Raw genomic sequence first — 23,565 nt, forward strand, 5'->3', positions numbered from 1 at the left:
CAACTTTGCTTTTGTTTGAAGACGGCGTCTCACCGTGAAGTCCAGGTTGTTCGGGAACTCACCAGTTTCCTGTCCGGGCCTCTCCTCTGTACCCTGCTCCCTGTCCTCTCGACCTATACCCCTACTCACCATGAAATACTGCTTTTGTACAACACAATGTGATTTTTTTTAAAAACCAGTCTAGCAAAGTAAGTGAGTGTGAGTGTGTGTGTGAGTGGGAGTGTGAATGTGTGTGTGTTGAAGGGGTGGAGGGGAGGGCGTGCTCAGCCAGCCAGCCAGATACCATGGTCCTTCCTTCCCTCTAGAGGGAGGGCTGTAGAACCATTAAACAAAGCTGTGACTTTAGCCCTTGGCCTCTTCATGCTCCCCCTGTCTACATCCTGTTGCCCCGGGAACCTGGTGGGCACTCCTAAGGTGCTGCTGATATTGCTGTGGCAGGCTCAGAGTTAATCTTGTGCCGAGTAACGTAATCTCCCACCTTGCTGCGTGCTTTTTCCCATGCTAACGCTGCAGAAGGAGAGGCTCCATCATCACAGTGGTCAAAGCTCATAAGCAAAGGCCGGCCTCTCTTGCAGCTAAGGAGACCATCTGCCGCGTACGCCCTGAGAACGGTAGCTAACGTTTGATGAGCTGAGGACCGCTGACCTCAAGTCTCAGTTGTATTCTGCTCGGCAAAACCACTGCTTTCTTGTCAGTCTCCCCCACCTCTGAGCCTGCGCCCTAATTTCTTTGGACAGGCTCGGGAAACTGGTAGGTAAGGAAACTGCTTTTTAGCCCTCCGCTTGCTTTGCTGTCTTCAGTGAATGTTAACGCCTGGATTTGTGCAACGAAGGCGCAGGCAGCATTTTGTGAAGTAGCTCCTTTCCAGACCCGAGCCACTTACCAGCTACTTTCCTTCCGGCGCTGCCTGAGCTCTTGAAGAGACGGCCTCTTTGGCAGCTGCACGGACTTTTCTAATAGCGTCCACTTCACACGGTGGTTGTGAGAGCAGAGGGGCTGCGTACAAAACACTTAGCTTGTGGTAAGCTTCAACGCCGTCAGCAACCATCGCCCTCTTTTCTCTTTTAACAATCATGGCTAGCTTACGTGTCGCCCTGAAAAGCTCTAAATTCAGGCCATCCAAGTTCCTCCAAATTTAGCTCCATGGTTCCATGAGACGCTGTCCTCCAGGACCAGACGGGGGCAGGGATGTTACTATGCCCTTAGCCCAGAGCCTACGCCTGACGCCAAGTTCCTAATAATGTTTAGTGAATGTGCAAATGAACAATGAACTGCCCAGAAGATGAAGACTCCTGTGATTTATTCTAAAAAGCATGAGTCTAGGAGGCTCTTGCCTGGCCCGAAAGAATGGCTAGGACTCAAGGGAGGCCTGCAGGGAGCATCTATGAAGCTGGCCCGTACCAAGCATCCCACAACTCATCATTCTGAAGTGCTACTGTGATTTAAAGGGTGAGCTTCTCCAGGGTCGCATCATGGCTACTTGAAAATGATCTGGATTCCCCATATGCAGCCTCTGTCCAAACACAGTAGCATTCATGCTATCGGTTACCCCAGGGACCTGTGCGACCCTTGCCTTACCTCTTTCAACTCCTTTATTCAATGCCACTTGTGACAGGTGCTGTCCCTGGGCCCACGGTCCCGGGACCTTTAAAATGTGGTCACCCGTCTTCTATCTCAGAGTGCTACGACTTTGACAGTAGCCTGCAGGTAGTAAAGGGTTGTTGGGGTGCCATATGGATCTGAGCTCACTTTTTCTGAAGGTGCCTGAGCTTCCTAGAAGCCTGGAGCTTCATTTGCCTTCCGTGTGGGCTGATTTAGCAGAACGGGCATTGTCTTTATGGTGTCCTTCCTCTTCCTCTTTGCTCCTGGTGCTACCTGCACTTCCCAAACAAGATGCCTTCCCCCAAATTCTCACCCAGAGCATATCCAGGCCAGCACACACAGACACATCCACCTGCTGAGTACATTTTTCCTGTGCTTCCATTTCCAGTCACTTCCCCAATACACAGTTGACAAATTGCCTATTTCAGTTGCTCCCCTTCTGTCTATCTCCAACTAAAACACGAGCTCTGGGGGGACCAAGTCTGGGTCCCCTGTTGCGTTCATCCTCTGAGTGCCTCCTCCGTGACCCTGGAGCCAGGGTGAGGTGACTGCTGGTGCTCAGAACGGTGCCTGGAGCATCACAAGTACTCGGTGACAACTTGATGGCTGAGTTGACACAAGTTCAGCTCTGAATTCATCCCATGGAGATAGTGAAATGACTTGGTGTTCTAAATTGAGTTGTTATGATGAAAGATTTTTATTAAAAAAAAAAAGACTTCTGAAATCACCCAGTTCTCTCTTATTTGAAGGATGTCCCCACCCCACCCCACTCCTTACCCCCATCATATCCTCCTTTATCTGCCATTAGTGTCACATCGATGTGTGAGCAGGATTTCCAGGTTTCCAAAAGCCCTCTGGGTAGTCTGTTGGTTGCAGGAGGGAAGACGCTTAATTAAGATGCACATTTCTGCATCCTTGCAAGCTGTGCACACAAGGCTTGAGGCCTGAGGCTGCAGCTACCTACCGCCTTGTAGATGTAAAAATAGTAGCTTCTTGTCCTGCCTGGCTTGGTCACCATCAAGCCCAAGCCACCCCATCCACCCCCACCTCTACAACAATACGGGCGAGTAACTGTCTTGTCTCTGCTTCTCTGACAGGGAAAGGTCTTGGGGATATGCGGGAACGTTGGAAGCGGGAAGAGTTCCCTCATTTCTGCTCTCCTAGGGCAGGTGAGTGTATGGTGAGAGCTGGAGAGAGAGAGACTACATTGGCAGGACTGCGGAAAGGTTTCCTTGCTGTAGACTTTGTAGGGCTGAAGCAGCCTATAGGACAGTGGTCAAGCTTTGCGGCCCAGGGTCAATGTCAAGGATGCTGACAAGGATGCTCATCAGAGTCCCTTGGGTTGATGCATTTGGCAGCTCCATGCCTGGCTTGACAGGAAGTCAAGCCTTTTCACACCCCTTTGGGTTTACCTCCTGAGGACAGGCGTGATTGCTTCCTTCTCCCAGCTCTACATTAGTCTAAATAGGTGAGGAATTGTTACATCTGTGGCTTCTCCCATGGCTGTCCTGGTTTACAAAATCCAGCAAAGCAGCTTGGTGGAGAACAAAGGAGCTGGGACTCATGGTGACTTTTGATGAATTTTTGATTGTTTCCAAAACTCCAAATACCCAACCGAGGGCCTTGTAGCATGACCCCAGCTGCTCCAAACACTTTGTATAGGAAGAGGGAGGTTCCTAAGTCTTGTCCTGTCTCTGCCACGTCTAGCTGTGAGACCCTATGTGGTAAGGTGATTTACAGGTGGTCTCCATGTTGCCATGTTTTGCAAGTTTCACCCTAAATGAATAAGGCAGGTTTTGAGGAGGTCGGGGAACCATCTCCCCCCTTGGCCTACCATTGTTCCTAAAGGGACAATTGATTGGCTGGGGTTGAAAGAATTTGGACAACCCCTAAAGGAATGGAGAAACGAGGCTCAGCAGACCTCACTAGAATGGGGATGTGAGTCTTGTAGGGACCAATGTGATCAACTTCTTAGACATCCCTTGACTCACTTCAGGAAGAGTGACTGCTTATCTCCTTCATAGAGGTGAGGAAGGAGAGCCTAGGTCTGGTTTGGGTAGGCTCTGTATGTGTGTTTCCGTGAGGGCCCTAGCGTCAGTGACACATTAGAAACCAGCCCCACTCTCTACCTATCAGTACAGGTCTCTCAACGAAGTAAGAGATGACCTGGCCCACGCTCAAACCTCCTGGCGTTGGGAAGCTCATTTGTCCCCAACTAGTTCCTCCATATCTCAGTGTGTGGATGTGTGATGGAAGGAACCTTGCCTCCCTTTAACCTCTACCCTCTGATTTATTCCTTGGAAACATCTCAGAGAAAATAGAACCCATCTTCCATGAAGCAGCGAGGGAATCAGACCTGGGGAGGGGCCTGGGGGCTAAGCCAGTGGGTACTAGATTGGGAGGACTCAACACTTTGTCTCAGTCACTTGTTTGCCATTTTCCCTTGGACAAAGAAACCGAGTCCCACTGGACCTTGTTTTATTCATCTACAAAATGGCCAAGATCAGTTACCAAAGGGAGTGTACGTGCCAGTTACAGCTGAGCCCTCAGAGCCAGTCACAGTGTCAGCTGCTCAGCACCGTCCCTGGAAGGCACCTGTTATTCCTAGAGCTGCTCTTGCTAATGCCATCTCCCTTCCAAGTGTAACTCAAGGCCCCTTCATTGTCAAAATAGCGCTGCATCGTGTGACACTTTCCCTACTCCGCCACACTGCCACTACCCCATGATCGTCAGCCCTACGGACGCCCTCTCCTGATAGCATTCCATCCCGATATCACCGATACTGTTTCCCACTGTCTACCAGAAACACACTTCGTGGGGTCAGCTGACGTGCCTGTGGCTACTCAGTGTCACAGACTGGGCCTCACGTGATTCCTAAATGGGTTGCTCGATGCTACCTACCAAAGCTCCACATGGAAGTGGATTTCCCACTCTTTGTGAAGAAGAAGAAAAAAAGAGGAGTTCTGGCCCCCTGAAGCCTGAATTCTTGCATGTTTACAACCATGTGACTGAGCCAGGTTCCTTAAGTGGTGCATTCTGGGGGTGCCCTGTACCCAGGGGGTAGGCTGTGCTTTGCTCCTAGGAACCTGGCTAAGGAGAGATGGACCCATTTGGCATACCTAGTGGAAGGGGGCCTCTCATTACTCATCCATTCTTAAAGTATCTTGCTGTAGTTGGCCCAGGAGTGAGCTAAGTGTAGCTTGTACCGTCCAGTTGGCAGCAGGACTCATGACTACCGGCTCCCTAAATTTCCTGCCTCGCCCTCGAAAGTGTCCCACCAAGAGACCCTCATTAGCACAGTTGGGCTTACAGGGTGTGTATGAGACATCTGTCACCCACCCACCCCCTTATATTTGTCTGACTAATGCTCGTACAGTGAGAGGGCATTTGGGAGCAACGCTAGAGCATTCTAAGGGTTCTCTGGTTATCGTTGCTCCAGATGCAGTTACAGAAAGGGGTCGTGGCTGTCAGTGGACCTTTGGCTTATGTTTCTCAGCAAGCTTGGATCTTCCACGGAAATGTGAGGGAGAACATCCTGTTTGGAGAGAAGTACAACCACCAAAGGTATTACTAACCCGGGATGTATCTGGCTGGCACTGTGGTTGTTGACCCACCTGCTTCAGACTCTTAAGAAAGGCCACTAAGAATGGTGACTGAGTGGAAAGGTTTCTCTAAATGAGTTTTGACGAAACATCCGTGGGGTCTGCCCAGGAACTGGAATTTCTTTTTCTGACACAGAAGTTCAGGAGAGGCTGGGTCTACAGACCTGTGACCACATGGTCTGGTGAGAAGACGGAGTGGTTGTCACTTCCTTCCCAGGGCAGAGTACCATATGCTCTGAGGTTCTCTGTAACAGGGCGTATGTTGCCTCACTGGTGAAAAAGGAGCCTTGCAAGTTTGATTTAGGCTGCATAACTAAAACTTTGCTTGAGATCTCGAGCAGAAGGCAGGCAATCAGGCAGTCCTGACACGGTTTAGTCCACATGGGCACTATCTGGGTACGTCTTTGCTAGTGTCCTCAAATGATCTAATGAGATAAAAATCAAGCTTCTGATTAATAAATCTTTGATAAGTGTTAGGTCATTATCTTTAAGCTCTGGAAAACAGTGATTTCTTAGTCAGGCTTGTCTGAGGTAAGTTCCACTACCATACCTTTAGGGAGGCCCAGGTGTTATATCCCATTTTACTGATGGGAAGACTGAAGCTCAGAAGGGTGAGCTAACTGCTCACACGGCTCGAGTCTTGGACCTGTGCCCTGTGCTCCAGCATCTCTTGTTAACACTGGGGCTACCTGACAGCGGGGTCAGCCAAAAATTTCTCATACACTGTAGGACTGACGTAAGGAGTCAGACTTAGGAATCCGGTTGCAGTTTGGACTTCTCTTATTACCTGAGCCCACAGGCTCTGAATTCTATGGGCTGGCATTGACCAGCAAGCAGGAAGTCTGTGGCCTTTGCTCCTCTTTCCCTGGCTGTGATATCCACAGCAGAAGGCTCACATGTGATCAGCATCTCATGGCCACAGTCCCTGTTTGCCTACTCCCGCACCATCCCTACCTGGAATGTCTTTCCCCCACAGAAGCAGGCTGTAAGGACAGTTACTTAATTTACCAACAAGGACGTGGAAGATAGCCAATACTAACCAAGTGCTTGCCTTCTGCAGGGCACCATAAGGAACACAGTTACTGCTCCCAGTGTTGTCGTACAAGTTACTTTAGCATTGTCGTATGACAGATGGCCGGGCAGAAGCAACTTAGTAGAGGAAAGATTTATTTTGGCTCCTGGTTCCAGAGAGTTTCAGTCCATCTGAGCAAGGACATGGTAGAAGAATTTGTGGCTGTGGAAATATATGGCAAAGGCTGTTATCAGAGTGTCACAGTTACCAACCGTCCTTGGTAGAGACTCGCAGCTTGTCAAGTGGACAGAGGTCTCCCACTCAGTGTGGGGTTCAGGAGTTGAAATGAGAGCGGCACTAGGAAAACCAGCTATTCAGAGCAGTGGCCAGAATCTCAGGCTGTGGGCCACCATGGTGCCTTCGGGACAGGTCTGCTCACTGTGTATATGTCTAGGGTTGAGACGCAGAGAGAGTGGAAGCAGCAGAATGGCAGCTTCTCTCTCACCAGGGGCCTCACATCCCAGTAGACTGTGCGGTGGCAGAAGCCCCGAGAGGTGGACTTCTCCCAGGGGCTGAGTGGAGCTGTGCCTGGTAAAACAAGGAATTGGCCCAAGCAGCTTGTCTGGGCAGAGCTAGCTAAGTCCTCATAAGTCTAAGCTCCCAAGGCTTGAGCCTGGGTGATACCAAGGAGCAAACATCCCTGGACGCTCCAGAACTAGGGTTCATTTCCCACTTTTCCTCTTTCCCCAGGAGTGACGTCCTTCGTGCTTCATTCTAACTCTCTCCAACATGGTAGAGATGATGGGTGGGAAGAGTAGCTTACGGAGCAGAAGGGGCTTAGCAGAGGTCAGGGTTGACATTTGTTGACATTAGTAATCATGTGACAGTACATTGCTCCATCACATGCACCCTCTCTTCCACTCCTGGCCTTGATTCAGCCCTGTGCCTCCACCCACACACACCCTGGGTACCACTTTCAACAACTTTAGCCCACATCTTGATTCCCTTCTGACACAAAGAGCAACGATAGCAATTGACACCCCCAGGACTTTACAGTCACTGGTATCATTCCCGTTGCATGACATGAACACTGTAAAAGGAGAGAGACTAACTCTAAGTCGAGGAGACACCCCAGGGGTAAAGAAGACATGGTCTTTGGGATAAGGCAACTGGCCCCATCCCTGAGCATAGCAGCAGCAAGATCCCCGCCTTGTGCAGATGACGACGGTGATTCCTTTGGGAGCAGCCCAGGCATCCGTGCTCTGTGCTGGCCTTACCATTCTGGCCTCTATGCCCACAGGTACCAACACACGGTTCATGTCTGTGGGCTCCAGAAGGATTTGAACAGCCTCCCTTATGGAGACCTGACTGAGGTAAGCAGAGCTGAGTCCCACTTCCCCAGCTGACTCTGGATCCACAGCCACACATCGCAGAGGCACACTCTAGTTTCTGCCTATCATGGAGTCTTTGGGGTCCGCCAAGTGGAGGTGAACCCAAGCTTACTTGTGTTTGACTCCTCATGGTCTCTTCCACAGACCACTTCCAGCCCTTTCACCATCTCAAGCAGAGTTCCTGAGCAGAGTTCCTAACCTCAAGGCCCAGCTCTATCCTCAAATATCCAGGGTATTTCCCTTAGTTGGGAGTCTCAGGGCTTCTTCTTGCTCTCTGCCTCTGTGCAGCCCAGGAGTGCCAAGTCACCTTCAGACCCAGCCCCTAGGCTCCTTGTCCAAACTGCTGGCTTGGTTCTGGGTTGAACTTGCTGACTTAGGTGACCCAGAGCCCCTGTGCTACCCTCCCCTCTCTCCCTAGCACACCATACCTCTTGGACAAGCTCTCCCTACCACGACATCTAGCTCTTCTTCTAGCCTCTCACTCTGCCTGTCAGGAGCTGCTGGCCTTGCCGAAAGCACATGTGTGTGGCTCTGACTTCTCCCTCTCAGGTTCTATCTGTACACTCAGCCAGTGTGCTTAAGTGTCCAGCCACCTCCTAGACTTTCAGGAGCTAATGTAGCTCCACTGAGGAAGACTTTGGAGGTCCACAGTCAGCAGTGGTTTGCCACCAAGTGCTGCCATTAATGCTTCTTGGTTAGCACTTGGAGAATAGGTCGAGTGTTGGTTTTGTGTGTTCAGTGCCTGATGCTTAAATGTGAGTCCTGGTTCACACGTCACTTTTCTTGTTGCAATAAAAATAAAAAAGCGGTGGAGTGCGTTGCATGTACCCTGGCAGTCGCTAGTTCCTGCTCCAATGGGCCACTGGAACTAGCGCTAATTTATCTCTGGTTAGTATCTCTCCCTGCGGCTCTCTGCTAGCTGCGAACTCTGGTTCCAGCTACCCAGTAAAATCATGGTTCTAGAAGTCCAGCAGCGGCTGGCCTATCACAGCTCCCTGCCATGGATTCTGCCCACAGTCCCAGCAACTGCCCCCTGGTAGTTAAAGTATAAACTCCCAAATACCTGGCAAAATTGAGACTCAACAAACTGTAACCTGACAATCAGATTTATATGTTAAATTCTCAATCCACAATACATCCACACAATTATGACCAATTGATAAGGATATAAACCGCCCGCCTAGATAAGGTAAATTTGCCTACAGAAATCCATCCCAGCTACCTTGGCAATTCAAGACCACCTGGATCTGGGTCATCCTTCTCTGTCACCATCTTGATTCCCTTGCTTCTCCCCCACCTCTCTCCTTCCTAGACTTTTCCCTCACCTACCCTTCCTTCTTGTCCAATGATAGGCTTCGTCTTATCCTGGACCTGCCTTGCTGCATAATGACTTCATCCTACATTTCTTGCCTAGCTCCCAGCTCCCAGCCCCCAGCCTCCAGGCCCCAGCCCCCAGCTCCCAGCTCCCAGCCCCCAGCCTCCAGGCCCCAGCCCCCAGCTCCCAGCTCCCAGCACCTGACAATGAGCTCAGTAGCTGGGCATCTGAGTACAGTGGGATCCACTCTGTACTCAGGAGGATGGGATTCCCATCTTGCAGTAAACGTTTACTGTGCATCTAATCCATGCCTCAGGCCAGGTGTGAGGGACTGATGGTGTTTGCATGGCACACATATTTGCACACAAAGAAGTGAGCAGAGGGGTCCCTGGTCCATCTCCCAGGCATTTTCCCTCCTTTTCCCTGTTCACTATTCATTCTTCCAAAGTTCCCTACTCCAAAAACCAACCAAACAAAAAACACAAAAACAAACAAACAAAAAAAAACACCCCCCGTCTTGTGTTATTAATCAATATAGTGGACAGCGCTCTGGGAAGCAGGAGTCTTGTGATGGGCACCCCTTACTCAGAGTCAGGAAGAGCTGTTCCCAGTTGGCACTGTGCTTCCGTGAAGTGAGGGAGATGGAATTCTTTCAGTTGGCATTGTCTAGTGGGAGGGCTGGAGGAGACTGTGTATTCTCTCCTCCGGTCCCAAAGGAGACCTGGTGTACAAAGACCATGGGGTGCCAAGCAGACTTAAATGATGGGCAGTGCCATTATCCCCATCTACAGATTGGGGAGCGGGGTGTGAACCTCTCCGGGGGACAGAGGCAGAGGATCAGCCTGGCCCGGGCTGTGTACGCCAACCGTCAGCTCTACCTGCTGGATGACCCGCTCTCGGCAGTGGATGCCCATGTGGGGAAGCACGTCTTTGAAGAATGCATTAAAAAGACACTCAAGGGGAAGACTGTGGTGCTGGTTACCCACCAGCTGCAGGTGACTGGGAGGCCTTGGGAGGAGTACAGCACTTGACGTTCAAAGAGATGCCTATTCTGCCTAAATATGCCATTCCCGCCTGAAAGTGGCTTTACCTGGACAGGGAATGGGGAGGGCAGGGAAGGTAGGGGACACCCTAACTTCCTGATATCACTACCTGCTTCTGTCTGTGTATGACTTCCACTGGCCTAGTCTTTAGGATCTATGGGAATACGACCTTTCCTCCACCACTGGGTAGATTCTCTAGGATCAGTTGGCTCTGAGATATTGGTGCCAAGAAAACGAATGGGGATCCAGACAGGGATAAGTCAGGCTCTACCCAATCTCCAAGAGGACTCGATGGGCCTGAGGTCAGGGGCTCTTTCCTCACCCAGAAAAATCATGGCTCTTGTGATGAGGGGCCCATGCTCCCCAGTCTTCCTCTAGCCCAGGAAAGGCTCTGGAGGTCAGGACCAGTGGGCAACGCTAAGACTTCAAATCTCTTCTGCCTTCTGAGAACCTGTTCCCATTCCAATGGTAGTCTCCCTCTGGCTTAGGAGGATGGATCTTGCTGAAGAAAGGGACAGGGCTTATGTTAAGTGAACTTGAGAATTTGGCTGCACAGTCACAGACCTTGTTGCAACTGTCCCACAGACAGTTTTAAAGGCTTTGTGGGATCTAAGGCTTCTTCTCTACCTAAGATAATCCTGGATTTCCCTCTCATGCAGTCTCTCTCTAATCTCCTTATGATAAGTCCTGGAGATACTCTGCATACAAGTGTGTGTGTGTGTGTGTGTGTGTGTGTGTGTGTGTGTGTGTGTGTATACCTCAAAGTAGTAAACATCTCACAGACATTGGGAGGTGACCCGTTGGGGCACTGGTGCAGAAGGCCCCGTCTTTTTGTTCAGCAGACCTGATGTGGGTGCAGGAGGTGGATCTCATTGCCTTCCAGTGAAGGGGAAGTTGGGCTGGTGAAGGTTGAAGCAGAAGTAAGGTTGCCATAGCTATAGGGCTTTGCAGCCAGCATGCTGGTTCCCTCTGGCTGAGGCCAGGAAGACCACCCTGAGGAGAGAGGGCCTTCTCAAAAGACCCAGGAAACCCAGCTCCCACAATCCTCCCCACAATAAGCTTTCAGCATTCAAGTTTTGTACCTGAGGGTATCCAGTCTCTTTAGCAAGCGTGCCACGACTCTAGAAAATAGAGTCAGGTTAGGTAGACAAGAATTCCTAAGTCCTCTGCAGGCCAGCGCCAAGGTAGAGGAGAAGGCTGGTTGGATTTGGGCAGGAATCCCACGTTTTGCCTAGAAACGGTCTCTGGCCTAGCTACATTTTCAAGTGTGATTAACTTGCCACAGCCCGGCCTGTGACTGTTCAGTCTGTGGCATCAGTCTCCCTGAGGAGTCCTGGGTGCTGGAGGATGACACCTTGGTCCTGATAGGTGTGAGAACTGTCGCTCCAGTGTCGCTCGTAGGCAATAAACCATAGCACACGCCTGGCCCGTCTTGGATACTCACTAGCCCGTGGTGATCTTAGGCAAGCAGGTGCTTTCCCAGGGTCTCCAGCAGTCACACCTTCCCAAGGTCATTTTAGCCCACTTTTTGTTTGTTGGGAGATGAAGACGGCCACCAGGTGGCAGCATAATCTTGATACACTCTTCATCTCGTTCTTTGTGGGGGAGGGGAGGGCTCAGCTTCAAACCTGCAGCCCTGGGGCTTTCCAGAACATTTCCTAGCTGCTCTGACCTCAGATGCTTTGGAGTAGCTGGTCAGGACAGCCACTCATCTGTTTACTTGAGGAAACAAAGCGAGGCTAGCAGTCTGACCAGCTGCTGGGATCTACTCAGGGCTCAGCTTCCTAAGCATTTGCTACACAGAGCTACCTGGTGTTACCCGAGTAACACGAGCTGAGGGCTTGCTTTCGGGCAGAAGGGACCTTTGCTGGGCCCTTCCAATCCTGGGTGGTGGGCCCACACACAGGTAGAAAAGCCTGTAGATTGTAATGGGCCCTGGGTGCTTCCTTTTCTCGTGTGAAAGAGTCAACGGCTTAACCAAGCAGCTAGCTTTCCTGAGCTGCGAGTTGCTGGAGGTTGGGAGATAATATGTAAGATCAGACTGTGAAACACCAGAGGATGATGCGTGGAGCCGAGTCTGTCTTTGAGGGAAAGGTTCTGTCAGAAGTAGAAGTGGTTCCTCTAGGCACCTGGAGCTAGGTTCCTGCTCGGGATGCCTGGGGAAGGGTCCAAGCCATGGCTAGGGGAGACACAGGCTAGAACTATCCAAGCTACTGGAACTGTGCTGGTTGAAGCATTTGGACACCAACCACCCCATCAGGTGTGCAACCATCGTGGTAGCCCCCATGCTTTCAGGATCCGAATCAAGTTTAGTCAAGTGGGATTTGGCCTTGAACAGAGAAGTACAAATCAGGGAGTCTGGCCCTGCTGTGTTGGCTTACTTCTTTAGGTGGAATTGTTCCCAGTCCTGTAGCATCTTGCCTGCCTCTAGGAGGGGACTATCTGCCCTTTCTCTGGGCGGATCAATCGAGGAGTATTCTTTCTTCTTCCAAAATAGAAGCGAGTCCCTCTCAGCAGAACTCTTCAATCCCAGGTTGATGTGGAGGGTCTCAGCGTCAGAGAATGGGAAGTGTTTTGGGTACAACGGGGCATTGATTTTGCTCACATAGTTGCTGTGATGTTAAAGCTGGTGGGGGTGTGACCTGTGGCTTGGTTTCTATTCCATGGGCTTCTGACAGGACTAAGATCATATGTTTCCCAAACCTTGGCCTCCACCACAGTTGATCAGATTTCTTAGTAGGGTAGCTTATTCAAAGAGAAGCAGCAAAGGAAGTTTTGATTGCCTCGTTGTGGCAGCCAGAGTCCAGCTTCTGCACTGAAGAGACTGGGGACTAGCTCAGTGGCTCTCGACTGCCCCCTCCCCCCAACCCTGGGGCATTTGGCAATGCTTGCAGACACTTCTACTCAGGACAGCTAAGGAAAGGTAGAGACCAGAGAGACTGAAATAGCTTACGACGCAAGGGCAGCCCCTGAAGACAAGGAATTATTTACCTCCTAATGCTAATAGTGCCAGGATTGAAAACCCTGGTAATTCAGAGTGCCTGAAACAGCAGGTACACTTCTGTTTGGTAAATGGAAGTTGGGTGTGCCACTTCGGGTGGATGTGCTGTCTCTGCAGTTCCTGGAGTCTTGTGATGAGGTCATTCTGTTAGAAGATGGAGAGATCTGTGAAAAGGGCACCCACAAGGAGTTGATGGAAGAGAGAGGCCGCTATGCAAAGCTGATCCACAACCTCAGGGGACTGCAATTCAAGGTAAACTGAGTGGGATTAAGAGCCCTGAGTCATGGCTTCCTGCTAGGGAGAGGTCTGTCGTCTCACTTTCAGAAGCCATTTCATTTTTTTTTCTCCAGGATCCAGAGCACATTTACAATGTAGCCATGGTGGAGACCCTGAAGGAGAGCCAAGCTCAAAGGGATGAAGACGCTGGTACAGTCAGATGACAGCCCCTCTCTCTCACTGCCCCTGGATCCTGAGTGGACACAGACCTTTTCGTTTATTTACTATACAATTTCTCATCCTAGTCTTGGCTTCAGGAGATGAGAGAGATGAAGGAAAAGAACCCGAGACAGAAGAATTTGTGGACATAAAAGGTATTTACTGCCTTTCCCCTTGGCTGCGTACCCTGGAGTACTTGCTAGGCATCCACTATCTGCATAGAGGAGCGGAAGCACAGTGGTTATTGCCTTGGGAACTGAGGACGGCAGTATGGTGTAGTGCGAGTTCACCCAGGGTAACGGCAGCTGTCAACTCGATCAGGTTGTGAAACCACTTGAGGATTAAAACCCTCTACTGGGTTCTTTCTGAGGACATTTCCAGAGACAGTAGCCAACAAGGCAAACCTACACTAAGTGAAGGCAGCACCCTCTTCTAAGTTGGGACCCATATGGAATAAAAGGAGGGAAAGAGAACATGCCCATTAGTGCATTCATTCATCCTTTCTTTCTTTCTCTCCCTCTTTCTTTCTTTCTTCCTTTCTTTCTTTCTTTCTTTCTTTGTTTTGGGGCCACCATGAGCAAGAAATTGTCTCCTCTATTAATTAATATTATGCTACAATCATATCATTCTCACTTCTGTCTCCTTTTTCTAAAACCTCCCCTACACCCCCACACTTACTCTTTCAAATTCATGACCTCTTTTGCTTTACTTGATGTTGTTGGTGTGTGTATTCCTAAATATTAAAATACAACCTGCTCAATCCATATAATGTTGCTTGTATGCATGTTTTCAGGGCTGGCCATTTGTTGTTGAATAACCCATTGGTGTGCTTTCTCCTGGGAAGACATTTTCTCCTGCTTTCAGCAGTCCTTAGTTGCCCGTGGTTCTTTGTGTAGGGTTGAGACCTCATGAGCTTTCCCCTTCCATGACAGGAGGTCCGTTGGTATCATCGCTGTTCAGGTCATAAAACTGGGCACGTTTAACCTTAGTTTCTTGGGCTGGAGAGGTGGCTCAGCCATTAAAGGCTAGGCTCATAACCTTAGTTTCTTTATCTACAAAGGAGGGAAATGATAGACTTAACTTCAGAGAGAGTCTTGCAAAGATTAAATGAGAAACAGTCCTTGAAATGGCCCGCAAAGTGCCTGAAACATAATGACTTTGGGACGTCAGGTCTAGGTCATTTCCACATGCCACTCTGCCCTCCTCCTTCCCGAGAGGTCAAAGCAGCACGTGGAAATGATGTAGCAGCAAGAAAATGCCCGAGAGCCTCCACTCTTCACAATTAACAAAGCCGCAGAGGGATTGAGGCTGGATCAGGTTATACATCCATTCGATAATTAAGTTGTAAACATTGCATTGAGTGTTGAGTGCCATGTCCTGAAACAGGCTGTGAGGGAAGAGACATTCTGTCCCCAGGTTTTAAGGTATAGCCTGGTATAGGTCACCGGCAAATGAGTAGCTGTGCCGACTGGGGAGAAAGGGGAGTTGATGTAGGAGTGACAGATAGGCTGTGGAAGGCACCACAGAAGGGGCGGTCTTTGCACTGGTCATTCAGGGACACATAGGAGTTTCCTGGGTGTGATAATGTGATGAGAAAATGGGAGAGAGTGGAGGGCTTGAAGGTGAGGTTATGAGAACATTCCGGGGACAAACAAGGAAGGAGAGATGAGAGTGAGATTGACCAAGGCCAGCTGTCGAGGCTACCCCCTTTTCCTTAGAGGGTTGCTATTCTCCCCTTGTCCCCTGGGCACAAACTCAGGACTGCAGACTGTTTAGGGACAGGGATCACAGTGGGGTGGCTTCCTGCAAGAGTTCTGACCCTCACTAATATGTAGAAAGAAACACACGCACATGCATGAGCTCACACACACACACACACACACACACACACACACACACACACACACTTTCAGCTAGGTCTGGTGGCACAGGCTTGTAATCCCAGAAAAAGGGAGGCAGAGGCAAGGAGATCATGAGTCTGAAGTTTGCCTGGATGACCACAGCATATGCTGTTTCTTAAGCAAAGCAAGAAAATGAGTGATCAAAAATCAGGTGTACACAGCCCCACACTGAAGTCACTGATCGTCTTTGAAGCTCTCATCTTTTTACATATCAAGTGGAAGGCACAGCTGGATTTCAGAAAGTCAAAATATGAAAGAGAAAGTCTTGAGTCACTGGAATCTGTCACTGCTAATGCTGCTTGTGACATAAGCACATTTGGAAAGACAACCTTTTTTTATGGCCTGCAAGTCTTCCTGGACCAAAGGAAATCACTAAGATCCCTCTTGCCACCTCCTCCTCCTCCTCCTCCTCCTCCTCCTCCTCCTCCTCCTCCTCCTCCTCCTCCTCCTTCCTCCTCCTCCTCCTCCTCTTCCTCCTTCCTCCTTCCTCCTCCTCCTTCCTCCTTCTTCCTCCTCCTTCTCCTTCTCCTCCTCCTCCTCCTCTTCCTCCTCCAAGATTTATTTATTTGTTTTATGTGAGTGCACTGTAGCTGTCTTCAGACACACCAGAAGAGGGCATCAGATATCATTACAGATGGTTGTGAGCCACCATGTAGTTGCTGGAATTTGAACTCAGGACCTCTGGAAGAGCAGTCAGTGCTCTAAACTGCTGAGTCATCTCTCCAGCTCACCTCTTGCATTCTTTGTTGGAGGAGAGCTCCTGACTGTTCAACATCTGACATTCTGTCCGGGTTGGTGGAGGTGGGCAGGGAAGGAGACCGCTGCTCCTCATGTTACTCACCACCTACCCTTTTCTGGACAAGGAAATAGACTGTGAAACATCACTGGGGACAGACTCTGTCTCCCAAGGTTAGCCGCAAGGCCAAGAAGTGATTAGCATGGTGCTGAAAGGGCAGGGCACACACTGAAGACTGGACAGCCCTCCTTGACACCCACTGCTGAAGTATTTTCTCAAGCCCAGGAAAAGCCCAAAGGCTGCCAGTGGATTGGCTGAAAGGACTGTTAGCATTTGTGCTCTGGGTTGCTCTCATATGCCGCCTTTCCCTCATTTGCAGCCTGAGAAGAGAGTGGAACTTCCCAAAAACATTTGCAGGCTCCCAGGCAGAGCATGATGGGTCTTTGTCCACAGGCATCTGGGAGGCAGAAAAGAGACCTCGGACAATGTCCCCCCATCCACTTGTCTCATCACAGCAGTGCACACAGCCCAAGCAAACTCAGGAGCTCTCAATGGATATGGACAACATTGCAAACCCATTTGTGTCTTCTGCTTGACACTCAGTTCTGGGAGCCAGCACAACCCTGGACTCCCAGGGCTAAGCATTTAGTGAACCGTAGAGTCCTCAAAAGGCTCCAAGTCATGCGCCCCACAGGGCTGGCTGTAAGGAGGATCAGATAATATAAAATGAGCAAGGTGTATTAGAAAATTGAAGGCATGTGGAAAATAGGACGGGACCTTAGCAGTGGAGGGGAGGATGTGAAGGAGACACGCTAGCCTCATTCTATCCCCGCCCCCTCCTGTTGGCCGTAAGGCTCATGGTCATGTGCTTGTCTCCACAGCTCCCGTGCACCAGCTCATCCAGATTGAATCCCCCCAAGAAGGAATCGTGACCTGGAAAACATATCACACGTATATTAAAGCTTCTGGAGGTTTGGTATAAAACATCAGGTTTCTTGATTTAATTTGCATTTTAAAAATCTGTTTTTAAACTGTTGGGTTCGTGTTTTTATGATTCCGTCACCAATTACTCTTTTTATGCCTATGCTAGGGCTGCTTATCAGTGCTTTCATTTCTCCCTAAAACATAAAGTCTGATAATACAGCCCTTTAAATGGAGTCATTTTTTATCTCCATTAAAACTGCCAGCTTCTGTTTTATTGGAGCTGAGTGGGCAGCAGCCAGAAGCCATTGGTGGTTCTTACACACACACACACACACACACACACACACACACACACACACGCATGCACGCATACACACATACTTACATCCACACACAAATGCATACACACACATGCATGCATACACACATCCATACACAAATGCAAACACACACACATATAAATGCACACACACTCCCATGCATGCACACACTTACACACATGAATGCATATACACACACTCACACACACACACTTACATGCATGCATACACACATACTCACATCCACACACAAATGCACACACACACTTACATGCATGCATACACACGTCCACACACACAAATGAAAACACACACACATACAAATGCACACACTCCCATGCATGCACACACTTATACACATGAATGCATATACACACACTCATACATGCACATTTCCAGCACTCCCATACACTCCTATGCATGCATATACATACACATACTCACACACACACTTACTTGCATGCACACACACACTCATGCACATACACACACACTCATCTACACATGCAAATGCACACACACTCCAATGCAGACACACACACTCATGCACACTCACATAGTCAAACAAACTCACACAGACTTACATATACACACACACACTTACTTGCATGCACACACACACACTCATGCACATACACACACACTCATGCACACACACTCATCTACACATGCAAATGCACACACACTCCAATGCAGACACACACATACTCACGCACACTCACATAGTCAAACACACTCACACATAGGCTTACACACACACTCACACACACTCACATAGTCAAACACACTCACACATAGGCTTACACACACACACACACACACACATGCATACATGGTCTGACTCATTGCACAAGAGACTATCTGCTTGTACAAGTCTCTTCCAGCAAGACTAGGGATCTAGGTATTTATTTAGAGATGGAGTCTATGTGTAGCCTGGACTAGCTTCTAACTTGTGACTTACCTGACCAAGCATCCTCGGATGTAGAATAACAGACTTGTCTTGCCACACTGGACTCTTGACTTGCTTTTAGCAAATACTGAATTGCTTCTATAAATGGAACATTGGATGAGCACAGTAACACATACCTGAGTCCTTACCAGCATGTGACCATGATCTTTTTCTATCCCAAATCCCAAGGACGGGGCTCAGGGTAGATGAATCGGTCGCTGGCTCTTACAACGGCAACCCTGTTTCTCCGGCAGGGTACCTGGTCTCCTTCCTGGTTTTGTGTCTCTTCTTCCTGATGATGGGCAGCTCTGCCTTCAGCACCTGGTGGCTGGGGCTCTGGTTGGACAGTGGCTCCCAGGTGAGTTTCCCTGGACACGCCTGAGTCTGAGTCTTGGGACAAAGCTGAACAGAGGTTTCAAAATAGGGAGTGACACCCAGTGGCATCCTTTGTCGCCTTCCCCCTTTTGGGGACACGGAGGCTCGTTTCTGGGCCATATAATTCAAATTCTTGAGATCTTTTTAGGTAAGCAAAGCACCTGAAAGTTTACACATCCATCTTCAGATTAAAAAGGGGGTTATGAAAACCATGATGGTTCCAATGTGTGTGGTAGTGTGTCCCGGGTAGGGTAGTATCAGTTTGACCTTTCCTCTGAGGAAGGACAGAGACACTCTCCCAACTTGCTGTAGCAAGGGGACCTGAAACAGAGGCAGCCTTTGAAAGTGCTTCGAGGCTGCCAGGGGGGGCCTTCCATTTCTCCTAGGTTTCCATCTTGGCCGGGCCCTTCCTGGGCAGGACCAATTCACTCCTTTCCTTCCCGCTTGCTGGAATCTTCTCCAGTTGTTGGCCATTGCTTTCAAAGCTTGCCCTGGAGCTCCAGGGAATGCAGGATGTGGGGGTTGAGGTGTTTGCTCATCTTCCAAGATTACACTGCGATAACAGTGTTGCTATGACATCAAAGTAAGACACGGTGTGTGTGGGGAGGGGAGAGGCTCTTTGATACACAGCTTCCCAAGGCTGTTCCCACATCACAGAGCTTTAAGATGCCTGCTCTGTGCAAATAAATCAAGATCTGTTTTTCAAATATGTGTATTCTTCCAAGTCTGCCCACAAAGGTTTGTCCACTCTTCAGAGGACCTCAGATGTAGGGTCAGGTGAAGCCCTTAGACTCCGGGCTTCCTCAACAGGCCACTGACAATGCAGCAGCAGGGGCGAGCCCCTGTGACGATTCCTGACCCCGGGTGCTGTGGGTACCACGGACAGCACCGCAAAGGCCCGGGTGCTGTGGGTACCACGGACAGCACCGCAAAGGCCGCTCTGCAAAGCAGAGCCTTTCATCAACTAACCTCCCCCCACCCTGCATCCCCCCCCCCCCCCAGGGACGCTTTTGCCTCTGCAGGCGCTCATCCATCAGCAACCTCTGGTTTACATTTCCCCCATTACTGTAATCAGCAGGATGCCATTTAGAAGAAACATGCTTGTTTGCTCCCCAAAGGCATCCTTGACTTTTTTAGCACACAGCCCAGAGAAAAAGGAAACTGTCAATTTCTTGACAACAGGAGAAAGATGGCCTCTCTCCAGAAACGCTGCTGATGCTGTGTCCCCTCACTGGGAGGGATGAAGCCATAGTTTGTTGTATCCTCTGAGAGCCCCCCCCCCCTTCGGCTTGCTAGATTCCCTCTTTCTTGCCAGGGACTCCAGGGCAAGGCAGCAGCACCCCCACAGCTTACCTTTGGAGGCAGGCCAGGGGAGAGGATTGAGGAGCTGGACCACCTTACAGAGAGATCTCTGAATCTCACTAGATGGTGGTGGCTGCTGCTGGGTAGCTTGACAGGTGGGAGAATGGTCTCTGACTCTCTGCCCTGTCTGGGTTGCCTGAGGAGGAGCCAGGCCGGCTTCTTGGAATCCAGAGGTCCCCTTTGCTTCTGGGTCTTCTTGGCCTGGCAGCACTGCGGGTCTCTTGAGGCACAAGTAGCTTCCGGGACAGCTTACACTTGCATTTTCTCCACCGTCAGGGGCTCCTCTGTGGTAGAGTCAGGCAAAGCCCAGGCAGCCCCTGAGGGACCTGATTTGATTTTACCTACGTGACTCATTGCTGATGTGAATTTAAATTTCATTCTTTCTAAAACGTGTTTGTCCCTATGCATGTATGTAGGCACTTGTCCGTGTGTGAGTGTGTGAAGGCTGACTTTGTGTACCTTCCCTTTCTCCTCTCTACCTAAATTTTTAAGGTAGGGTTTCTAGAGCTCATTGTTTTGTCAAGGGTGGCTACCCATCTTCCCCCAAGTCCTGATACCGGGGTTACAGACCGGTGCCACCATGCTCGTTTTTAGATGCCAGTTAGGGAATCTGAACTCAGGTCCTCATGCGCGTTGGCAAATACTTTGCCCACCGAGCCATCTTTCCAGTCCTACCTGATTCACTTTTAACAGCCGTGCGCCTCTCTTTAGTTCCTTCTCTTCAGAAGGAACATCTGACATAGCCCCCACCTCTCACAATTGCATACCGTTCTTGATACTTCTCGGCTGTTGTTGTTGCCTTGCAGGTCATCTGTGCACCCCAGAGCAATGAGACAGCCTGCAACGTTAACCAGACGCTGCAGGACACCAAACACCACATGTACCAGTTGGTTTACATAGCAAGCATGATGTCTGTGCTGACGTTTGGCATCATCAAAGGCTTCACCTTCACCAACACGACACTGATGGCGTCCTCCTCCCTCCACAACAGAGTGTTTAACAAGGTATTAGCGCAGAGGGCTGCAGGCCCCCTGGATTGCTCAGTCCACAGGGCTAAGCAGGGCTGTGTAATGTGCCAAACATTGTGGCAGACTTTGGGGACAGGACCGCTCTCCTGGAGTCTGCCATCTTGTTTTCAAGGTGTCTTCCATTCATTTGAGTACTGTAGAGGGAAGCCAATTTCAGAGAGCAATAGCGGTACATTACAGACTCTTAGGCCAGGAGGGTGGTGGAGAAGATGTTTGTGTTGCTCCTAAGAGCCCCAGCTAGTGACAGGCTGGGAATGGACTGTCGTTTTCTGCTGCTGCGGCAGGCAACAGTGGTGGGTTGCCAGGGTTCTTACCAGAGCACGCAGGTATGCTCCACACTGTATGGGGTAGACAGACAAGTAGACTTGGCATTTTGTTTGCTTGGGGCTCAAAAACCCCTCCTTCCTCTGAGAGTACCAGGCTTCCCTCTCCCAGGAAGCACCTGAGATCTGCAGAGGAAAGTCCATACGTAGGCAGGGTCTCTCATGGCGGTGGTGGTCTAGGAAGAGGAAGCACCATCCTCATTTTCTGGAGGTCACCTGGCCCCCTGTCCTCTGCTTTGGGAAAACAGGTCTAGCTCCCACCGCTCTCACCTTCCTGACCTCCCCAGAAGTTCACCGAGAACGCACCGACTCAGCTCACTCTGCTTCTACCCTTAGATCGTCAGCAGCCCAATGAGCTTCTTTGACACGACTCCCACAGGCCGGCTAATGAACCGCTTTTCTAAAGATATGGATGAGCTAGATGTGAGGCTGCCATTTCACGCTGAGAATTTTTTGCAGCAGTTTTCTATGGTGGTGTTTATTCTGGTGATTATGGCTGCCTCGTTTCCTGTTGTCCTCGTGGTGCTGGCTGGCCTGGCTATTCTCTTCTTCATCCTTTTACGGTAGGGCTATACACAACCTGAAAATGGGAAATACCCAGCCAGTACCCTCATAACACACACACTGAGTGGGGGTGGGAGAGGATATATATACATATATATATATATATATATATATGCATGCATATGCATCAGCTGGGAGGAATACCTGCTTCCTTCTCTGATGGGAGAATCCTAGATTCTTGGCACTTATTACACACCAGGTGCCATGGTAAGTACCTGGCATCCATCTGGCTTTTTGGCCCCAGGGCAATGCCAGGAGGTGGGTAAATTATTAGGAGTTTCAGGAAACTAGTAGGCAGGCTCACCATCTGTCTGCTGATTCATTCCTAACCATTGGGCTCTGAGGGTGCATGTCTCCAGCCACTTTGAGTTTTGAGAAACAGCTCTTGCTGGAGCTAAAGATTGATGTGTACAGAGATGTGTGGAAGGGACTGGGGACAGTTCCTGAACGTGTACACACCCATCAGGAGGAAGCTGCAAGTGGGGGTGAGGGGCAGCAGTGGGATTTCTCATCAGGCACTATGGGGAGTACTGAGAGGGAGCGAAGAGCTGCTAAGTCTGAAAGGTTTGTGCCAGAACCCCAGCTTTGCCAGGAAGCTAGTTGGAGTACCCTGAGGTGCTGCAAATCTGTCCCTTCTCCCCTAAAGTTCTCAGTCATTAAAATGTGCACAGTGCCTGTGTCAGAGGAGCAGGTAGGAGGAAGGGGATTAGGTCCTCACCACTTAAAGCAAATTGGAGAGATTTGGAGTTTTGGAAGGGGCTGATGAGGGACAGGCATGAGTGGCCATTGGACAGGGAAGGGGATTTGAGGGGCAGTGCCATTAGGGTTTTCAAGGGGGAGACCTTTGGGTGTCAGGGAGATTGGTACAACCAAGGACGACCCAAGATGGCGGACCGGTGTGCCGAAGAAGGTGGTCTGAGAAGAGAAGCAGTTGAACAGTCACAGCGTAGACTCATGCACCAAGTCTGAGGCAGTGGTAATGGCAAGTGCTTGAGGGGTGTACTGTGGCTGGAGTACTCGAACAGAGCAGGTGTGAGCACGGGAATTCTCCAGACTAGTGTCCTGGGATCCAGCAGAGCCGGCTCTCACCATTGCACCCTTGGTATCACTGAAGGAAGCACACACTTCCACACTCAGGGGTTTATTGTGACAACCAGTCAAAACTGTTTTCTGAGAGTCTATCACAAATACAAAGCCCGTCATGGGTGTCAGAGCTTCTGGTGGACCCCTCAGTGCTTCTATCCGTTCCTGTCACACTGTTGTTTGACTACTTTGGTTGCTGTCTCCTCTATTGCTATTGATTGGCTTAGTAAAAGCTTAAAAGAAATCCACCCGATATCATACTCAATCCTTTGCTGTGAAGACAGGAGAGACCGCAGAATGAGGAAAGCTCAGAGGTCAGAGCTCAGTGAATTCATTGTAAGCACATGGATAATTAGGTTAGGGTCCCTCTTTGGAGGATGGCCAGCAAATGTGCATGCTCGAGGGCATAGGTCATCTATCATCAGGACACTTGGGGCTTCCATGTAAGGTGCAAAGCAAGAGAGTCCAGTTTTGAACTCAGTTCCTGAGATTACCATGATGTTTGTACGAAATTCACTTTGGAGGGCAACCAGGTCAGACCCTCTTTCTCTGATTGGTTACTGACTTAGTAAGGGTTTTACTGCTGTGAACAGATACCA

The 23,565-nt window shown here is 49.8% G+C and overlaps 1 protein-coding gene across 2 annotated transcripts in view; it reads left to right on the forward strand.

Moving 5' to 3' along the window:
• The window catches only part of Abcc12 (ATP binding cassette subfamily C member 12), a 67,627-nt gene that overhangs the window by 26,761 nt on the left and 17,301 nt on the right, over positions 1-23,565 (forward strand). For both annotated transcript variants that reach the window (XR_015643304.1, NM_199377.1), the window contains 11 exon segments: positions 2,700-2,771; positions 5,042-5,166; positions 7,517-7,589; positions 9,714-9,917; positions 13,084-13,218; positions 13,317-13,392; positions 13,488-13,556; positions 16,920-17,009; positions 18,486-18,589; positions 20,775-20,972; positions 21,656-21,882. Coding sequence is in view for 1 of the 2 variants with exons in the window: in NM_199377.1 (NP_955409.1) it covers positions 2,700-2,771; positions 5,042-5,166; positions 7,517-7,589; positions 9,714-9,917; positions 13,084-13,218; positions 13,317-13,392; positions 13,488-13,556; positions 16,920-17,009; positions 18,486-18,589; positions 20,775-20,972; positions 21,656-21,882 (1,373 nt within the window). In the remaining variant the exon portion in view is untranslated.

Source organism: Rattus norvegicus, chromosome 19 (assembly GCF_021556685.1).
Source record: "Rattus norvegicus strain SHRSP/BbbUtx chromosome 19, alternate assembly SHRSP_T2T, whole genome shotgun sequence".
Classification (NCBI taxonomy): Eukaryota; Metazoa; Chordata; class Mammalia; order Rodentia; family Muridae; genus Rattus; species Rattus norvegicus.